Below are 21577 nucleotides of genomic sequence, written 5' to 3' on the forward strand. Positions count from 1 at the left end.
GGTTGAGTAGTGTGCGATAGCAGTGCAAATAATGGGTGTTTTGGTGTTTTATGAAGCAATTCAGAGAAAAAAATAAACCGATTGGACACTTTAAAACATTTAAATTTCGAAGAGCTAACATTTTGATATTTTGAATTCCAAAAAATATATTGCATAAGTGGGTAAAATCGCTATAAAATAAATATTCGGCTAAAATTAATTTGTGTAGTTAATAACATTTTAATAATTCCCTTAAAAGAATGTCAACCTGAAATTTCGAAAATATCATACTCACGAAATTATCAATCAACCATGTTTGGAACCACGATTTAGAGTGAGTTTGAGGTACCGCTATTTTGCACAAATGTACAAAAAAGCGAATTGTGCCCTTCCCGAAGTCTCACGAGATTGCTACATTCGGTTTTAGCCCTGTGATTATTCGAAAAAAAATGTCAAATCTAACATTGAGTCTTCTATATCTTGAGAAATGTGTTAGTATCTCTGGAATTATGTTTGTTTACTTGTACAAATTATGAAACTTGTGCATCGTACGTCCTTTTTTGAACTCTCTTATCACCATGACTCTTCTTACTAAAAATATTTATGTTCGAACAAAAAATTGAAAAATGAGCAGTGCAGTCTACGACTAACTTTAGACCCCCATGCAAACATTTACCTGCCAAGCAAAGCACTGCACTCATCCTTTCTGTCTGCTTCAAACAACTTCGCCTCTTTCCAACGTGTTGACACCGCACCCTGTCCACTGCCACTAACACCAAGAGAATCTCTCTGTTCACCTCTGTGTTTTTATGTCACGCTGAGCTCTTATTATACAGATTTTCTGTGTCAGTGGCGCAATTCGCCTTAAAAATAGCCGAAAGATCGGACAGATACACAAAGGTGCAAGCAGCAGTTTTCGGTGCACGGTCTCTGGGTGTGTGTGTGAGTGGACTGTGTAGTTGATAAATGAAAGCAATATACAAAGGACTTAAGGAATGAAGAAAATACTGATATGCCAAATGAAGTGGAAGAAGCAGTAAAATATAAGCTGTGTGTATTATATACAGACTTACGTACTTGGCCGAATTTATTTATGTAATTTACTGCCAAATTGCTGATATTGTTGAAAAAAAAAATAAAAGATTAAATTAACTAAAAAAAAATTTTAAAAATTTATATAAATAAAATAAAACTATAAAAACGGCTAAAAACAATTTTAAGAAAATTTAAAAAAATTAATACAAATAAAAATAAATTAAAAAAATTAAATAAATTTAAAAAAAATTAAAAATAATAAATTTTATTTATTTTTATATAACACATAGACTTATGGTATATAATTAGCGGATTTTTCGTATGTAACTTACTGCCGAATTGCAAGCTTTGCTGATGATATTGTTGAAAAAGAATTAATTTAGAAAAATTAAATAAATTCAAAAAAATATAGAAATTAATAAAAATAAAATAAAAACATTAAAAATAAAATTAAAAAAATTAAATAAAAATAAAAATAAATTTAAAAATTTAAGATAAAAATATTCAAATAAATTTTAAAACATTTAAAATAAAAAATTTATTTAATTTTATTTTTTTTTGTGATGGATATTTCGTATGTAATTTACTGCCAATTGCAAAGCATTGATGATGATATTTTTCAAGAATAGAAACAAATTAAAAAAATTATAAATTAAAAAAATTTAAATTAAAAAAATAAAATAAAAGTTAAATATTAAAAACATATAAAAAAATAAATTAAAAATTTTAAAAATATTAAATGAAAAACTAAAAGAAAAAATATTGAAAAAGTTTTAATAAAATATTGCATATATTACGTATTCGCTGATGATATTGTTGAAAAAAAAAATCAAATTACAAAAACATTAAAAATAAAATACTAAAAAGTTAATTGAAAAATAATAATTTTAATTAATTAAAAAAAATCGTTTAAAAGTATTAGAAGTAACAAAAATTATAAAACATAAAAAAATTAATAAAAAAATTAAAAAAAAACTCATATTAGTCTGGCAAGACACATATGTATGTATATATTTACAACAATATGTTGCATATATTGCAGGAGGTATTGTTGAAAAAAAAATCAAATTAAAAAAATTTAAAAAAGATTAAAAAAAAGTATTAAAATAGATTTAAAATTAAAAAAAAAAATTAAAAAAAATAAATAATAAAATAAAAAATTTCAATAAAATTAAAAGAAAAATATTAAAAAGTTTAAAAATTAAAAAATAATTACTAAAAAAAAATAAATAAAAATAAACGAAAAAAATGTTAATAAAAAATCAAATGACTCTGGCAAGATGCATATATATTTATAACAACAACATATATTGCATATACATACGCATTCCGCTTCTTTATTATCGAAAATATGTATGCTTGTAAATTGCTCATAAAATTATCTCCTCGCAATTTGCCGTTAGTTGTCGTGTCTGCGGCTACACTGATATGGCAGAATGCGCGCGACGTAAGACGCACTTTGCTATATGATTTGCGCCTCAATTACAATTTTCGCAATTGTAAATATTTTTAAATTAAAATTGGAATCACAAATTTTCAAAGTTCATATATTTCGTAATTTCAACACACTGCAACAAATTCTACGACAACAACAGCTACCGCATAAGTTCATATATTACATATATTTATAAATATATTGTATGTATGTGGAAAGTCTTATAAGTGCCTTGTGCGTTCACGTGAGTTATTCTCTATAATTATTGTATTTTATAGTAACAAAGGGGCTTTTGTTTGACAATACACTTCACATGCGATTTATGGGCGTCAATTTGATTTACGACACTTTTACAGCTTCTATGTAATCAATATATGTATGTGTGTTATTGCTGTAGGTGCTGCTGTGAGTTGAAACAAAGTAATAGCTATTCATTAGATTATGAATTGATTGGTTCATCGGTCACCCATAACCACACGCTGGTCATTAATACAGTGTAAAAAGCGTAAGAAGCAAGTGTGAATTCTATGGAATTGAATTTTATTTGTTATTTTAAGTTTAAATGAGCAAATAATTATCTATAAAAATTATTATATTTTTTTTTTGTTTTTGGAAGAGAAGACAATTATTATAATTATTTCAAGACTTTTTTTACCAGCGGCAATAAAATAAAAATTATTTTTGTTTGAGGTAATTAAATAATTTTTTAATATTTTTTTATTTCTTCAATGCTCTCAGCGATGTCTAGAAATTGGAAAAAATATATATAAATGTACAAAAATTATTTTTTTACAAATTAAAGTATAGTATTACTTATATTTTCTCCGAATTTTTAAATTATTATAAAATCGACAATTCTTTAAAATTGTTAATTTAATTGGAATTTTTATTTATTTCTTGTATTAAGTTTGCCACGATTTTCGTAACACCAAGGAAAAAATAATAAAAATGTATATAAAAATGATCAGCAAGTCGAGCTGATTGGTTTAAGCCATGTCCGTCTATCTGTTCGTCTGTATATAGGCGACCTAATCTCTCAGTTTTGGAGATATCTTTCTGAAATTTTGCACACGTTCATTTTTCCCCAAGTAGCTGATCATTTGCCGGAATCGCCAATATCTGACCACTATAGCTATAGCTGCCATACAAACTGAACGATCAGAACAAAGTATTAGTAGGGAAAACTTTTTTATTTTAAAAGGTATCTTCATGAAATTTTGTACTGATTATTGTCTAAGATAATGGTACTATCTCCGAAGAAATTGCGTAGATCGAACTAATATAGCGTATAACTGCCATACAAACTGAACGATCGGAAGAAAGTGCTTGTATGGAAAAATTTTTTATTTGACAAGATATCTGCATGAAATTTTGTATTGATTAGTGTCCATAGAAATGGTACTATCTCCGAAGAAATTGTTAAGATCGAACTACTATATCATATAGCTGCCATACAAACTGAACGATTGGAAGAAAGTGCTTGTATGGAAAACTTTTTTATTTTACGAGATATCTTCATGAAATTTGGTACCGATTATTGTACATAGAAATGGTACTATATTCGAAGAAATTGCTTAGATCGAACTACTATAGCGTATAGCTGCTATACTAACTAACCGATCAAAAACTAGTTCTCCTATAGAAAACTTTGATATTTGACACAAATATCTGCACGAAATTCGGCACAAACTATTACACAAGATAATGCTATAATTCCCGAACATATCATTCAGATCGGAACACTATATAATATAGCTGTCATACAAACTGAACGAACGGAACAAAGTGTTTGTACGGAAAACTTTTTTATTTTACGAGATATCTTCATGAAATTTGGTACTGATTATCACCAAGGACAATGGCACCAACTCCGAAAAAATTGTTTAGATCGAACTACTCTAACATATAGCTGTCATACAAACTGACCGGTAAAAATCGAGTTAAAGAGTTTTTATACCCGTTTTTGCTATAATAAATACACCTGTGTAGGATATAATACACCTTTGAAGGATGTAATACACCGATGTAGGGTATAATACACCTGTATAAGGTATAATATACCTGTGTAGGGTATGTTACATCATAGAAGCCAAAGTTAACATTTTTGCCTTATTTTCCATTGTGTTATTCAATATTTCATCATGTCTAACCTATAAATTACCTCCGCACAAACTACAACAGGCAATAATTATTATTTACACAAATTTTAACAAGAAAACTTCAAAGCAAAAAATAAGCCCAACTTACACACATTTAAACATGCCTGTGAGTAATGAAACGTGCAACATTTGCAAAAACATTTCTAAAATCTACTGAAATGCCTAAAAATACCAGCCTCATACTTGCCCCCATTTTCGCGCTGAACCAAATTGAGCAGAAAGCTATAAAAATCCAAATTTATCATTTCAAAAAGTAAATATTTAGAGATCCAATAAAATTTGTACGGGCAGCGTTGACATTGAACGTGAACTCGCATTGGTTGTTTGCTTGATTTACATATTTCTTCGCGCTCATTTTTTTCCTCACAATTTTTTTGCCCATTTTTCAGCTTGAAACAATAAAATTATTTGTGAAATTCTTCCAAAATAAATTAAAATTACGAGTGTAAACACACGCTAGCTAGCCGCCCAGCAAGCGCACAATGAAAACAAAACACAAAGCAAAGCAAAGCGTGTAAACAGCAAGCAAGCAAATGAGCAGCTAAGTGAGTAACAGCGGCAGATCCCAGCGAGGCGTGTGGGTCCAAGGCCAGAGGATGTAGTCAATGTACTCATAGGTACGAAATACGAAAGTCTGGCGAACAGACACGATAATAACAGCAACAACAAAAGCGACAACAAACACATGTGCACCAACATTAATTGTAACGGTAGATTTGTATATAGATATTTGCGGGGGAAAATAGCGCACAATGAATTTCAACCAACGAAATGTAAATAAGTTTATTTTATTTGCTTGTTGTTGTTGTTACGAAATAGCATCATTTGCGCTTACACAGCCCACAGGCCAACTCGCTCATGTGTAGTCGCATAAAGAATGCTTTAATGAGCAATAAAATGGCGAACAGCGAGCACTGCAGAGAACATTTCAAAGGCGCACTATCGTCCACCCTCTCTGCGATAGCAATATGTGGGACCTCATGGTTGTACGAAAACCATGCAAACAAATAAACAGCAACGCTGGGCAGGTAAATGCACAGAGTTGTCGAAATTTTGCGCAAAAACCGCGAATGGCTAATGTCGACTGCCGACGCTGACGTTCGCGGCGGACGGACCACCACTAAACTCACAGCGACTTAATAATTCAAGCCATAAGCAATTATAACGGCCTGCTGCTGTCCGCCAATGCAAACTATGTGTGTAAATAAACTGAATGAACGCCCACAGCGCAAATGGTTATGCCAGAGGCGCACACACACACACAAACACATACTCACACACTTGCCGAGAGCCGCTAAGTAACTCGCACTCTCATTCCCCGCGCTCATTTCGCTTTGTCATTTGTCCGCGTAGATTTGGTCAATTACCGAGCGCTACGCCTGATTGAATGGATAGCAATGCAGATTTTCATTTTCATTTTCATTTTAGTTCCCATTGAAAACTGTGCTGCCGTGGCCAACGCTCGCTCGCTCGCTTGCTCGTCTGTCGCGTTCGTCAACAGCGCACATAAATTTCAATAAAAAAGCGAGTTTCAAGTGCATAGAGTTCCGGTGGGATTGCCGTTGTCGTTAATCAGCAAGCAGCCAGCCCTTCGAGCGGACGCGGTTACGTATACGCCTCGGTGTCTGCAATTGTGCTTGGGAAAAAGTTTACAACTTACATAATAACAAAGCGCGGCTCACAGGCGCGTGTGTTAGTGCGCGACGCGAAAATATACGCTCATGTAAGTGTTTGTATGTGTGTGTGCGTGTAGTGAATTGAATGAAATTGAATGCGTCCTCTGCCAATTAAACGTTTTAACGCTTGAGCGCGTCACTCATACGCCCCGCCGGATGTCTGTGTGCCGAGAATTTTGTAGTACTGCATGTAGCGTAGTTTTTTCTAATTTTTTCTAATGTGCGCGATTTTTATTTATTTATTTTTTTTTGCAATCACGCTACCCCTTTTGTGTGATCTAACAAATGATCTGTGTTTAGTAGTTGCTAGCTGGAGGGTATTGTGCATCTACACATGTATGTACATGTATATGAATATGTGTGTATAGCGGTGTTATTGTACATTGATTTAATCAGTAAACACACGTTAGCTCGTAAAATCGCATGAATGAGAGGTTTCATTGTTGCGTTGCCAGCTTGAAAATGCGGAAATGTGCGCTCATAAAAAACGCAGTTCTTAATTGCATTAGCGTAACTGTCTACTTTTGTTTTGAATTTCATTTATTTGTGAAAATGTATGCTACTATTGCGTAATGTGGAGAAATATGAGAGTTTTTCGCGATATTATGAAATATTTCGATATTTCAGCATTTGTTTACGAAACAACAAGCAATGCACAGCTTTCAACTTCAGCCTGAATGTAGGCAAGCTTTTATTTTCTTAAATAAAAAAATCAATTAAAATAAATGTGAGTTGGCTATATTTAAAATACATTTTTTAGGTGATTTTTAAATATGTGATCACTAGAAATCACAAATTTTAAAGCATTTAAATTATAATAAGGCTAACGGCGTGTTTTGAATGAAAAAATTAATGCAGGAAAAAATTTCAAAAAATGTCAAAATGCTAAGAAGTGAAGCTAAAATATTAAAAAACAATAAAATAATGTCAAAAGAATAAAAATCGGAACTTAAAAAATAAACATAAAAATTTCAAATTATAAATAAATTTAAAAAAATGTGATAAAGCTACAAAGTGAAGCTTAAATAACAATAAAAAACCAAAAAAAAATCGAAATAGTAAGAATCGAAATTTAAATAATAAACATAAAAATTTCAAAACGCTAAAAAGTGAAGTTTATATAATAAATAATAATGTCAAAACGTCAAAATAGTAAAATTCGAAACTCGAAAAATAAAGAAGAAAAAGGAAATATCCACAATTGTATTATTATAAAAGTTTAAAAAATTTATTTTAATCAAAAATGTAATAAAAAACGAATAAAAAAATAATCAAAAATATTTTAACAGAAATTTTGAAACAAGTATTTATTAAAAAGTAAATAAATCAAAATAATTAAAAAGAAAAATAATAATTTGTAATCACTTCTGTTACACATACCACATATTCTGAACAAAATTGAATTAATGAAAAAACTCAAAAACACAAAAAAACATATATTTTGAATTCCATTTAATTTTTTTTGTAAATAATTTTCAAATCAATTTAATATTTTGTGATAATAAGCCCAAATAAATGAAGAAATTAGTATTTTAACAACTTGAAAAAAAGTTAATGGCAATATGTCTATAAAATTTTCACAAACATTGGGTAGTCGAAAAAGTCTTTTCGTATTTCTAAGCAAACTACAACTTATTTTTTTATATTTATAATGAACTTTAATAAACCAAATATGTACCATTTTGGTCGACCACTTACCATTTCCGCTAGAGAAATCATTCCATCAGTGTAAAACTTTTCTGATTTCTTGGCGAAAAACTGCGACAAGTAATTTTCACAGGCTCTCTCTTGAAGCCAACTTTACTCCATTAAGAGAGTTCTTCATTGACTGAAATACAAGTAAATGGTCCGATGGTGCAAGGTCAGTGCTATATGGTGGATGCATCAAAACTCACCAGCCAAGCTGTCCCAGTTTTTTCCGAGTCATCAAAGATGTGTATGGTCTAGCGTTGTCCTGATGGAAGACGAAGCCCTTTCTGTTGATCAGTTCTGGCTGTTCTTTTCGATTGTTTGCTTCAATCTCATCAGTTGCTGACAGTAGAATGTAGAACGACGTTCGACAAGGCTGGAGCAACCCATAGTGGATGATTCCTTTGCAATCCCACCAAACACTATAACCTTTCGAAGCGTCAATCCTGGTTTTGCGACCATTTGTTGAGCTTCACCAGGCTTGGACCATAATATTTTTCGCACATTATTGTCGTATTCGGTCCACGTTTCGTCTCCTGTTAACATTCGCTTCAGAAATGGTCGAACCGTTTTCGTTTTCGTTTGAGCAAAGTATCTTCGTTTCGTGTTTCGTTTCAGCAAAGTATCGCAGATGTAAATTCGGTCCATTAAATTTTTCACAGACAATTCAAGTGGGTCCCAAACATCGAGCTTCTTTTCGTAGCCAACCTTTTTTAAATGGTTCAAAACCGTTTGATGACGAATGTTAAGTTCCTTAGCGTTGTCTTGGCTGCTTATGTGACGATCCTGGTCAATCTCTTCCATAATCTACCATATCGACTTTTTCAACGTTAGGTCGACCAGAGCGAGGTGCATCTTTCACATCGAAGTTTCCAGAACGGAAGCGAGCGAACTGGTGCAGCATCGTCTCCGTAAACTTCACAAAATGTGTGTCAATTGTGGCTTGCATGGCATTCTTCCCTTTTTTATACAACATTTTCAAAATATAGCGAATTTTTTTCATTATTTGAAGAGCTGTAACTTTTTCCAATTTCCCCGAATTTAATTTTTTTTTTGGTTAATTGAAACTTAAAAGCTCACCTTTTGAAAAGTGTTGTTACATGTTTTGATCATATATTGAAGAAAATCTACAATTCAAGTCGCATAAACGTTTGTTTATAATTCTTGAATATCAAAAACTCACTTATTGACCTCTCAATGAATCTAATTAAAACGCATACTTATGCCACAAGTTAAAGCAAAAGCAAGATTATATATGCAGAAAGCTATATGACGTTACCTGCCAATACTCGATCTTGATCAGCGCTCCACATTTGACTCATTAACCACATTTCTTACTTGTTTTTTGTTTTTCTTGTTTCTATTGACGAAATTCTCAAAAAGTTCAATATACACATTATAATATTTAAAACACAACAACAAAAAAATAAAATAAATTGTCATTTGTTTTTAAGGGAACCACAAGCAATTCTTCTTCTGTACATACATGCTATATGTACCGATGTATGTGTGCGTGCGTGCGTATGTGTGTATTTAGAGTGACTTCACGGCAATTAAAAGCCATTGACTCGGGCGAACAAGTTTTCAAGTAAAGTTCACGTTGCCTTTTGAAACGCAATTAAGTGACATTTTAGATAAAATTTTTTAGCTGTTTATTAACTTTGTATTTGAATTTTTTTTTTTTTGTTTGCACAATACTGACTTGTATATCAACTATGTCAAGTGTATATGAGTGATTTTTAATTAAAACGTATTCAGGGTTAAGGTACGGAGCGCGGCGAAAATATTTGCATAGCAATGGAATGCTTGGAAGATTCATTTATAGGCTAGAAGTGCGTAGAAAGTGTTGATAGAGCAGAAAAATTGAAAAGCACCAGTAAATATGTGAAGGCATATAACTATAACCAAAACTCAATAACCAATAATAACCAGTATATAACTATTTTATAACCAAAACTCAAATTTTTTTCAACTTGAGTGGTTTCTATTATATCGTTTTTCCTTTGTAAACTTATGAAAGTGTGTTATGTTATTTTTCATTTGAGTATTTTAGTATGTACATACATATATGTATATAGGTATGTTTATATAAAAATTACCGTTTTATAAAAAATGTAAAAAAATAACGTCGAATTCTCAATTTTCATAATGTTTTAGAGAAAAAAACACTTTAGTTTGCCGCTAGGCAAAATCGAATAGGGTTGCCAGCCTTCTATTAAAATTGCGTCATTGTAATGAAAAGTTACTTATTTCGTAAGATGCTAAGGAAGTGTTGAACTGATAGTTGTAAATATGTATTATTATTTTGACTTATGAAAAATACTTCAAAAACATTTTGTTATTTTTGCAATTTTTTGTATATCGTTGCCACCTATCAATAGTAACAATTGTAATTAATTGAAAAATTTTGTTAGCATTTAAATTTTACATTAGTGAATACGAAGTGGAAAATATTTTAATATTTTTATAATTTTTTTTGTATAGGTGGCAACCCTATCAATAACCCTAACTGTAATTAATTCAAAAATTTTGTTAGCATTTAAATTTTACAGTAGTAAATATGAAGTAGAAAATATTTTATTATTTATATAATTTTTTTGTATAGGTGGCAACCCTATCAATAACCCTAACTGGAATTAGTTGAAAACTATTGTTAGCATTTTAATTTTACATTAGTGAATACGAAGTGGAAAATATTTTAATATTTTTATAATTTTTTTGTATAGGTGGCAACCCTATCAATAACCCTAACTGGAATTAATTGAAAACTATTGTTAGCATTTAAATTTCACAGTGGTAAATATGAAGTAGAAAATATTTTATTATTTATATATATTTTTTTTGGTACATGGTTGCCACCTAACAATAACCGCTACTATAATTAATTGAACATTTTTGTTATAATTTAAATTTTACACTAGTGAGTACAGAGTAGAAAATATTTTATTACTTTTATAATTTTTTTTGTAGGTGGTTGCCACTTATCAATAACCACAACTGTAATTAACATAAAACTTAAATTTTACTATCACTAAAATTTAACATTAGTGAATGCGAAGTGAAAAATATTTTATTATTAAAAAAAAAATATTTTATATGGTTGCCACCTATCCCTTATTGTTGCCCTTATGATTTTTATATATACATATATTATTATATACATATAATTGTACATAGTATGCAGAAATGTGCGACAGTTGCGTTTTTTTTTAACAAAGAAGGAAGTATTCTGTTAAAGTTCAAGGTTACCATATTTTTTTCATATATTTATGATAGAATTGCCATTTATAATTATTAATAGCATATAAAAAACTCAGTTCGCCACTTCTTCAATACATAGAAGTGCAAAGAAACAAATATTTTATAGCTCTTTATACGTTCTCTTTATAGGGTTGCCAATTATTTAATATATATTAAATTAAAAATTTTAATATTTAACACCTATAATAAAATGCTAGCAGTAAGATTTACATAATCAAATCGTTTAAGAAAAACAGAAAACGTTTTTTTACTTCCAGAGTTGCCATATTTTAAATTTAAAAAGCCATTACTGGCATGAAATTGAACGTAATCGCCAGTAAAGTGCTAACAATTAATTAGTTAATTAACGCAATTAATATTTTTCTGTACAAAACTAGTTAGTATGTATGTAAGCAGCGACTATTTACAACAAATATGCACAGGCAGGTACAAAGAAGCGCTGTTAGTTGTAAACTAATGACAACAACCAAAGGGAATGCCGCAAAAATCACCGCAAACTAAACAACCGCAAGTGCAAATATGTTGAATACATACATACAAACATACACATGTATATGCATACATACATACATATGTACATTAGGTACTTAACAAAGCAGTGCAAATATTTTCAATGTCAAGCCAACAAAGTGTCAGCAATAATAAGTACAATGTGCAAATACTGAATGTCAAAAAATGCAACAAAAAGCAAATCAAATCAAATATACCTGAACTGTAAAACAAAGAAAAAAGGGCAAAGCGCAAAAACAAAAAGTAAAGTTAGTTAAAAAAAACAACGACAAATTGGCTCGCGAAATGCATTGTAATTGTCAATTTCTGCCGAGTAGATACTTAATGCAATTAGAAATTGTTATTGTAAGCGCTTCTCCTCACCACTTTTTGTTTTTTGTCTTACGACAACAACAAAACGAATTGTAATGCCGTGTGTATGTTGTTTGTGCTGTCGCTCGCCCAAGCGGAATGCGCATTGCTGCTAAACAAATGTCACGTGACATTTGTAGACGGTTGCATGCTGACACACACACGCACATAGATGCACACATGCAAAGCATATTTGTGTGCATACAGCTTTTCTTCGCTAAACACTCGTTCCTAATGCCAATGCGGCTTCCTTGTCGAACACAGCAAAATGGCAGCAAGTATGCTTTTGTTTTTGTTTTTGTTTTCGTTATAGTTATTTCCGTTACCACTGCTTCTGGGTGGCTGTGACCCAAGCTGCCGCAAGACTATGCGGACGACTCACATGGCATGCCATGTTCTCGTTACGTTAAGTGCCAATTTTGTTTTTTCTAAATGCGCTGACACACTGGCATTTATTCAAAAGCGAGCAGAAGCAACAACAACAACAAAAACGTTGAAATGGCAAAGGAATTACCAAATCGAACAAACAATGAGTGGCACACAAGGAAGGAGTTCGCTTACAAACATATGTATATACATATGTGCATATGTCCCACTGAGGCGAAAATGGCACACATATCGATTGAAATGCAAATATTTGAAAAGATACAATCGGCGCTGTCTACTTAAATACAATTAAATGCTTCACTTCCCTTTACAAGTAGTAAGCAGCAAAAATAGACAGCGAATTACATATGCTTTGAAAGAATGTGTATTTGTATAAGCTCACTTAACTAAAATTGGAGCATTTTACGGAAAAAATACGTATTTCAATTTTTTACTTGAAACCGCTTACGAAATCGAAGTTACATATTCGATTTCGAAAGAAAATATTTCGATCTTTATCTTCGAAAAACTTAAAAGCTAATCTCTAACAAAAGGCGCATTAAATAATGAAAATTTCAATACTTTCGAAAATAAATTTTTCGAACTTCATTTTCGAAAAAATTCGGAGTTAATATTTTAGAGAAACCAATGAAATATTTAAAATATAAAATGAGCATGACGAAAATTACGGAAAAAATTTCGTTCGTTTTTCAAACCGAATGGTCGATGGACTTCAAGCAAAAATATGAAACAGTTTGTTAAAGCTGAAAGCAGCATTTCTAAACACATAATACTAAATAAATTAAACATTAATAGCATTATTCAATATTTTACCATCCATTTCGAAAAAAAAAGATTTCGAAATGAAATTTCGAACATTTTTAGAACTTTCTTTATTTGAGAATTTTATACTCCATCTAATGCTCAAACAAAAATTTCGATTTTTAATATACTTGAACAGTATGACTTAACTTCGAAATTTCGAAACTTCGAAAAGTGCCATCAGTTCGTAACGCTTCTACTATTAAAATTCATTATGTAACACTTTGCACAATCGATACATAACAAACAAGTGCGAGAGTTTTCGAAATCATTATTAAAGTAAACAGCGTACGACTTGTGACATATTCGAATATGTTAAACATTTTTCATTCGAAGTATTTCGAACATTTTTCTTTATGTATAATATAATGTGCTACATTTCAACGTCGCTTTAAAGTGACTATGACCTAACAACCTGACAATGATTTTCATTACTTTGAGTGCCAAATTTTATTTCTATGCGAGCTGTTGACCCAAGTCACTGCACATAGTATTTATATTTTTGGCAGCTCAGCTCTTATGACATACTATTTTTTTCTATTATGCTACGTAATACTCGTTTAAGCGCCAATTTTTACAAAATACTACATTGACATACTGGCACTTTGTCAAAAAGTGAGGAAGTAAGAAGAAAATAAGTGTTATTTTACGAGTTTTTTAAAAGTTTGCGAATTGAACAAAGATGTATTTTTTATTTTAAATATTAAGGAGGAAAACTTATTTTCACTTAACATCGAAAACAACTTCTATTTCAACCAAAAATTCACACATCAAAATATGAGATTTTTTTAAAAAGTCAGTAGGCTTTATGTTTTTGATCACTGAACTAAAATTGAAACTTTTTCGAAGTAATTTCGGCCAATATCGTTACGGAAAAGTTACGAACTTCAATTTTAACAAAAAACAGCTTAAAGAATCGATTAAAACACAAGTTGGGACAAGTGATTTCGAAAAAGAAATTTCGAACTAGAACTTCGAAAGTTAGTTTCGAACTTTTTTGAAAAAAAGAACAGTTACCAACTCTCAACAGCCCAAAAATACACAGATAATTACATATCATTACATAGCTGTACATATGATCACATACATAACTAAAGTTAAAGCTTTTTCGAAGAAATTCCCGCCCATATCGTTACGGAAAAGTTACGAAACTCAATTTTTTACAAGCAACAGCTTGTAGAATCGATTAGAATACAAGTTGAGGGAATTTATTTCGAAAGACATTTGTTCGAAGTATAACTTCGAAAAACTTTAAAATTAATTTCGAACTTTTTGAACAAAATAACAGTTTCCAACTCATTAGAACCCAAAAAAAAATAGATAATTACATAATTTACAAAGCATATATGGTTATACGGTCGCTTAACTAAGAATAAAGCTTTATCGAAGTAATTTTGGGCGAAACGGTTTCAAAAAAGTTGCGAATATAATTTTTTTTAAGAAAAACAGCTTGCGGCACAAAAAATAATAAAAGTTGTATAGTTGATTTTGCAAGAAAAATTTTCGAACTAGATTTTCAAAAAACTTGAAAGCTGATTTCGAACTTTTTTAAAAAAAAGTACAGTTCCCAACTCTCTAGAACCCAGAAATAGACATATCTTATAAAGCGTATCATGCGGTGATTGATTTCGAAAAAAAATGTTTTTGAACCAGATCTTCGAAAAACTTGAGAGTTAATTTCGAACTTTTTTTTTACTTTAAAAAACTATCTACGCTGATCAATTAGTGTTGCAAGCTCTCAAAAGTGAACACTGTAATTAAAAATATTTTTTAAAATTTTCTATTTATGAAGACTTATAGTAATTAAAAATCTCAAAAAAGATTTTTATCTTTCAAATACCGAAAGCTCCTTAAACTTTTACGAAAATTACTGATATTGAAATATATAATTAAATTGATGAGTTTAAACATTTTTTGAATAGACTACAAGCTAACAAAATAAAATAATAAAAAGCAAAATAATTACAAAAGTAACAACAACAAATAAATTATGATTTATGTATAATTAATTATGACAACTGTAATTAAAGTGATCATTTTTGGTTTATTGACTTCGAATTAGCAATATTATTTTTTGTCACACATATTTCGCTATTTTTAAATAGAAATCTAAGGCTTTGTGAGACCGCATGAAATTAAATCTAAATGAAATCCCAATGCAAAAGTTATTAGAATAGCAAAAGCTCAATGCCGCACAGAAAATCGCTTACACAGAAAGTTATGTAATAGTAATTCAGACACTTTGTTGTTTGCGACGAGTTTTGCGAATTCGATTTTCTCATACTTAAACCGCATTACCACAAATGCCTTGCCGTAAAAGTTATGTCAAACACTTAATTTCTCGATACATTTGCTATGATTTCACTTTCGCTGTAGAATTTTGATGAACAACGACAGTGACAACAAATCCTTGTAAAATGTAATCGAATACTTGCTGTGAATCACATTTGTCCGTGTGTGAGTGTGTGTATGTGTGTGGGTCCCATATCACATATCCACTCACACTACCGCATTGACATAAAGAGAATTTATAAAAAATCTAAGGCTTAAAAATTCCATAATATTTTATTTCAGTCAAACGCACACATAAATTGACACAATGTAATATATATGTATATATGTAATGCTTTTGCCTGTGTGCTTGTGTGCATAAATAACTGTGCCTTGCTCCATTTAGATTTGCTGTCGCAGATATGCTGCGTGTACATGATTACAAGGCGTCTAAGTAAAAATTTATGTGCACACTTGTATACATGTGTGCATATATGTATGTATGTATGTATATGTGTATGTGTTTTATGTATGTTTAAGTGCCCACATATGTACTGCTGTAATGTAATATTTTAACAAGGATTGGTAGTCATGTCAACAGACACACTTTGACTCCAGTCACTGCGTGTGCCCCCAATTGTTGTTATTGTTGTTTTACACATATACGAGCATCTCTGCTGCCTCGTTCTTAACCCGCGTTATTGTTGACTTGATTTTATTTAAAGTAAATACTACAACAATTTTCGTCGCCAAATCGATTCAATGGCGTGGAAAGAAAATTGTCAGCGTCAAATGGGTGTATGGGGGCCGGGGTAGTCAGTGTTGAGGCGTTTAACCCCTGCCACTCGAAAGTTGTCACCACAATGTCTATGGCTGGTTTGGAGCGCTACGGTGCACTTAAGTGTTGGTAGCGCATATGTATGTACATATGTATATGTATGTATGAATGCATGTATATTTTTGTGTGTGCATTTGTATGTATCTCGCTCCGTCTACATTTGTAGTCATGTACTTTGTGCCTGATTATGCCTAAGCGTATGTGTCATTTATTTCTGGCAACTTTTTGCTTAACCAAAGCCTTAATTTCATTACAATGAGCGTGCGGGGATTACTCAGGCGGCGCACATATAAAAGTTTTGCGTCAATCCTAAATTCGCCAAATATGTTTTTTCGACTAAATTGGCTGCATTGCTGTGGAAAGTCTTTATGACCCAAGAAATGATAAATTTCCGTTCAGTTTTGTAGGCGAAATAAGGAATTTGCATAATCTGGCTTACGGGAATATTGTGTTTGATTAAAAGCCGGAGATAACGGCACTTTCAAAATTGCAAATATAAATACGTGAGTGTATGTGGTTAGACATTGCGGGAAATTTTTAAAGATCCCTTCGGCATAATTTTTATTTCCATAAAGTAAATGAGCGTTAGTGTCATTTTAGTGCAAATAATATGCCATAAATCACTGCTGAGGTTTGAATTTTTTTTAATGAAAGCTCTACAAAAATATGCTTTGTCAATATTATTTATGTTTTATATTTTCAAATAAAATTAGTTAAAGGTCTGAGCTGATGAAAGCTCTCAAAAAATATTCTTGTCAATATTAATTTTTTTAGTATGAAACTACTTCATGTAGAATTAGTGAAATCTCTGAGTTGGTGAAAGCTTTTAAAAAAATATTTTTCTCAGTATTATTATTGTTTCTAATATGAAACTACTTCATTTACAATTAGTGAAAGCTCCGAGCTTGTGTCAATATATTTTTTTAATATCAAACTACTTCATATACCATAAGCGAAAATTCTGATGAAAGCTCTCAAAAAATATTTTTTTTAATTAAAAACTACTACATATTCAATAAGTGAAAGCTCTGCGCTGATGAAAGCTCTTAAAAAATATTTTTGCCAACATTACTATTTTTTTATATATGAAACTTTTTCATATACAGTTAGTGAAAACTCTAAGCTTAAGACATTGCATTAGTGAAAACTCTAAGCTTAAAAAAGCTCTCAAAAAATGTTGATGAAAGCTCCCAAAAGCTATTTTTCGTCTAAAATTTCACATAGAAACAGTGAAAGCTCTTAAAATTTTTTTTTTATTTTTTTATATATTTTGGAAAATCATATGCCAATCGTGAAAGCTTCGACGAGCGCTTATGAAAGCTAACAATATCATTATTTATGGTGAAAAAAGGCAGTAGCATTGCCGTAAAAATACATACAAAAATTATTTTAGCACAATTTAGAATTTTTCATATTAATTATATGTAGTAAAATAGTGGCAACTCAAATTGAAAAAAATTATATACATGAAAGTCCAAAATATACAATTTTTTCCATATCTCAATCTTGTCTTTGTATAAAATCTTAAAGAAAAAATCATTGAATTTGAAAACGATGTTATTTGTTGAAAAACTCTAAAGCTGAGACTACTTGAAATCTTTAACTCAGACTAGACAAATGATTGATGAATAAAATTAAAACAAAAAGAAATTTTTAATTTCACTAGAGTTATAATTGAGTTATTTTTATCTTCAACATATGCTTAAAATTCCCATGGCCACTCTAACCGAAAAATTAACCTTTTCGCTCACTCAGAAGTCTCCATTAACCTCTCTGACTCATTTTGATGAATTCGTTGTCACGTGAAACCACAAAAAAAAACATGCGAAAATTGAGAAAATAATGCTATCACATTAAAATGTGGGTAATTATAGATTAAACAAATTACTTGGTAATAAAAATACTTAAACTCTCCACAACAAAAGCAAAGGGAAAAAACCTGCGACTAAGGTTACAAAAGCGCGATTATATATCAACTCAATTCTACTTTTTTTGGCTGGCGCGAATTGAGTCAAGAGCATGGCGCACATAAATAAAAATCATAACAATAAATAAAACCGAAAATTTACACCTTCGAAAAGTGTCTGACACTGCACTATGAAATATTTGCTAAATAAATTCGAAAAAAGCAACAACACTCGCCGCAGTTGTTGTTGTGCTGTTGCGTTTGCTGCTGCAGCGGACAGTCAAAGCAATGCGACGAAAAGATTTACGACAGCTGCTTAGCATGCTGTCACGGGCATTCGTGCTAACTAAAAGCAACAGCAACAATAGCAGAAAACAAAAAAACTGTATTAAAGACGCTGCAGTATTTTTTCGCTACTGACTTTTCGCTGGCCTTAACGCGGCGGAAATGTTCAATGAGCGAGGAATTTGAAAAAAAATATATATTTAATTAATTTTGTTTTTGAGAAAACAAAAAGTTTTAAGCGAAGTCTTACAAATAGTTATAAGATATTCTTAAAAACTCTGAGATAATGAAAGCTCTGAAAAAATTTTATATACATACATATGTGAAGTGAAAGCTCTGAGCTGATGAAAGCTTTGAAAAAAATATTTTTTTTTTTTTCATTTTCATTTTCGAGGGAAAATTCATATGAAAACAGTGACAGCTTTGAGCTGATGAAAACTCTAAAAAAATATTCTTTTAATATCTGTCAAAAATGTCAAAAATTTCGTATGAAAACAGTGAAAGCTTTGAGTTGACTAAAACTCTAAAAAAACTTTTATTTTTATTGCTCTTAAAAGTGTTAAAAATTTCGTATGGAAACATTGAAAGCTTTGAGCTAATGAAAGCTTTGAAAAAAATAAAATGGAAAGCTCTAAGCTGAAGAATGTTCCTAAAACTACATGAGTATAGGGGTTCATGGCATAAATTAAAATTTTCTTCAATAATTGCAAAAAATATTTTGTATACAATGGATAAAAGCTTAGAAAAAAATCTATTTTGTTTTATAGTTTAAATTAAAATTTGCTCACGAAAATCGCCAAAGTTTTTTTTTTATAATGTCACTCAAAAATGTCAAAAAATTCATATGAAAACAGTAAAAGCTCTAAGCTAATTAAATCCATTTTTATAATAACTTTTTTTAAAGCTTAAATTACACTTTTAGCTCAAAAATTTGCAAAAAAAAAAGTAAATATACAATGATGCTCTATTTTTGTAGCAGTAGAATTCTGGCGAGTTGACAGTCCTTGGACGGATAAAAGCTGCGGGTCCGTTACGGTAACGTAGATCCGACTGTCGTGGGAAGCTCTGAAAAAATGAAAGCTATAAAAAAAAATCTGTTTTGTTTTCAATTTAAATTAACAATTTCTCCTCAAATTTCATATACAATTAGTGAAAGCTCTCAAAAACCTATTCATTGTCAAAAAATTTAAGGGGATACAGTGAAAGTTGTTGAAATTGTGTTTAACATACAATAATATTTTCTCTCCAAAGCTGTAAAACAGAAATTTCATAGAAGTGAAAGCCTTGAGCTAGCGAAAGCTTTTGGAATTAAAATTTTTGTATGACATGAATTAACATTTTCACTCAAAAATTAAAAACAAAAATTTGAAACAAAAACAGTAAAAGCTCTGAATTAATGAAAGCTCTCAACATAAATAATTATTTGATATTTTTTTAATTGCTGTCGACATAAACTAATGTTTTATATATTTTTTTTAATTCCAGGTAGTAGAAACAATTCTCAAAAATAACTTAACACGAAGCCAGTAAAGTAAAGAAAGCACTACTCAGCTACGCAAACAACGACAAAGCTCCCGGAATACTTCGATGAGTTACACAGCAATAGCAAGAACAAGAAAAAATAAACCAAAATTTGCAGAAACCAATATAAATTAGTAGCAACAACCGCAAAAGGATACAACAACAAAAACACAACATAGACAAAGAATTCTCAACCAATTAATAAGTGAACTAAAGAAAGCAAGCTTAATATTTAATACAACAACAACTACATTAAAACCAACAACAATAATAAGAATGCGCTTAAAACTTTAAAACCCACAGACGACAACCACAAACATAAATAAAGACACACTTACAAACAGACAGACAGACGGCCGCAGACAAAAGTCAAGCCATTTCGAAATACGAAATTACAAATTTATAAGAAATTACCAAAACAAAAGCAAATAGCAACAACAACCATTAAATAGTTTGAAAAACGTGCAGCCGCAAAACGCGAGCGATTAAATTTGCATTAACAGCACGCAGCAACAACAACAACAGCAACAGCATAAAAAATAAGCAAATAGTCTCAGCTTACGAACAAAGGGCGGAGGCAAAGGAGCAGCCAAATAATTGAAATAAACCTGCGACCCACAGCAACAACAACAACAATAGCAGTAGCTGCAACAACACGTTCGTTATAATTAAATTATCACGACGCGACAGTATTCGACAACAAAGGCAACAACAAATCAATATATTAACATTGCTATAAAAACGGCAACAACAGCAATAACAGGCAGCGCAAATCCAAAACGGTGACAGCGCCATCTACTTGCATACAGACAGACATATTTACCAGCAACAACCAATTAAACAAAAATAAAATAAAATAAAGTGCGTTTGCACCGGCGGCGATTACGCTTGATACATACTTACATAGAATAAATCACAAGCAGTCGCGACAACAATAACAACAGCAATAAGCAGTACAGTAACAGCAACAAAATGCATATAGAAATTCAGGTGGCGTTAAATTTCGTGATTTCGTATCTTTATAACAAACTGCCAAGGCGACGTGTGAACATTTTCGGCGAGGAGCTCGAGAAGGCGTTGAAGGATAAGTTCCAAGGCCACTGGTATCCGGAGAAACCCTTCAAGGTGAGTACTTAGTTCATTTTTCATTTAATTCTCAGCAAGAAAAATGTTGGAAAGTTATAGAAAAAAGTTACTATGAAAGTTTGACAGTTCCAGTTATTTATGAGATTGTGAAGGGCCAACAATCTTCTCTATCATTGTACAAGCCTGCCTTTAAGTAGTCATAATCTCATTGGACTACATTCTCAAATTCCAACCAATATTCAAAAGCGCTCTCACAACTTTCGAGAGAATTTTCGTCATTAAATTTCTTGTCTTATCTTCGGATTGTGCCTGAGCATAGTTTACAACTTGCAGTTCCTCTATTGGTCGGGTAACATCAAGTAAAATCTTAACCCATGACAATCTGCT

At 31.0% G+C, this 21577-nt stretch overlaps 1 protein-coding gene across 4 annotated transcripts in view; it reads left to right on the top strand.

The window, feature by feature from the left end:
• Positions 1–21577, top strand: part of LOC120774084 (protein Tob1) — a 50192-nt gene that overhangs the window by 26217 nt on the left and 2398 nt on the right. For 3 of the 4 annotated variants that reach the window (XM_040103414.1, XM_040103412.1, XM_040103415.1), the window contains exon 2: positions 20069–21229. In XM_040103414.1, the coding sequence (XP_039959348.1) occupies positions 21077–21229 (153 nt within the window). In that variant the 5' untranslated portion in view covers positions 20069–21076. Of the gene's footprint in view, positions 1–5618; positions 6332–20068; positions 21230–21577 lie in introns of those variants that run through there. The other variant, XM_040103413.1, reaches the window with a different exon arrangement.

Source organism: Bactrocera tryoni, chromosome 4, assembly GCF_016617805.1.
Source record: "Bactrocera tryoni isolate S06 chromosome 4, CSIRO_BtryS06_freeze2, whole genome shotgun sequence".
Classification (NCBI taxonomy): Eukaryota; Metazoa; Arthropoda; class Insecta; order Diptera; family Tephritidae; genus Bactrocera; species Bactrocera tryoni.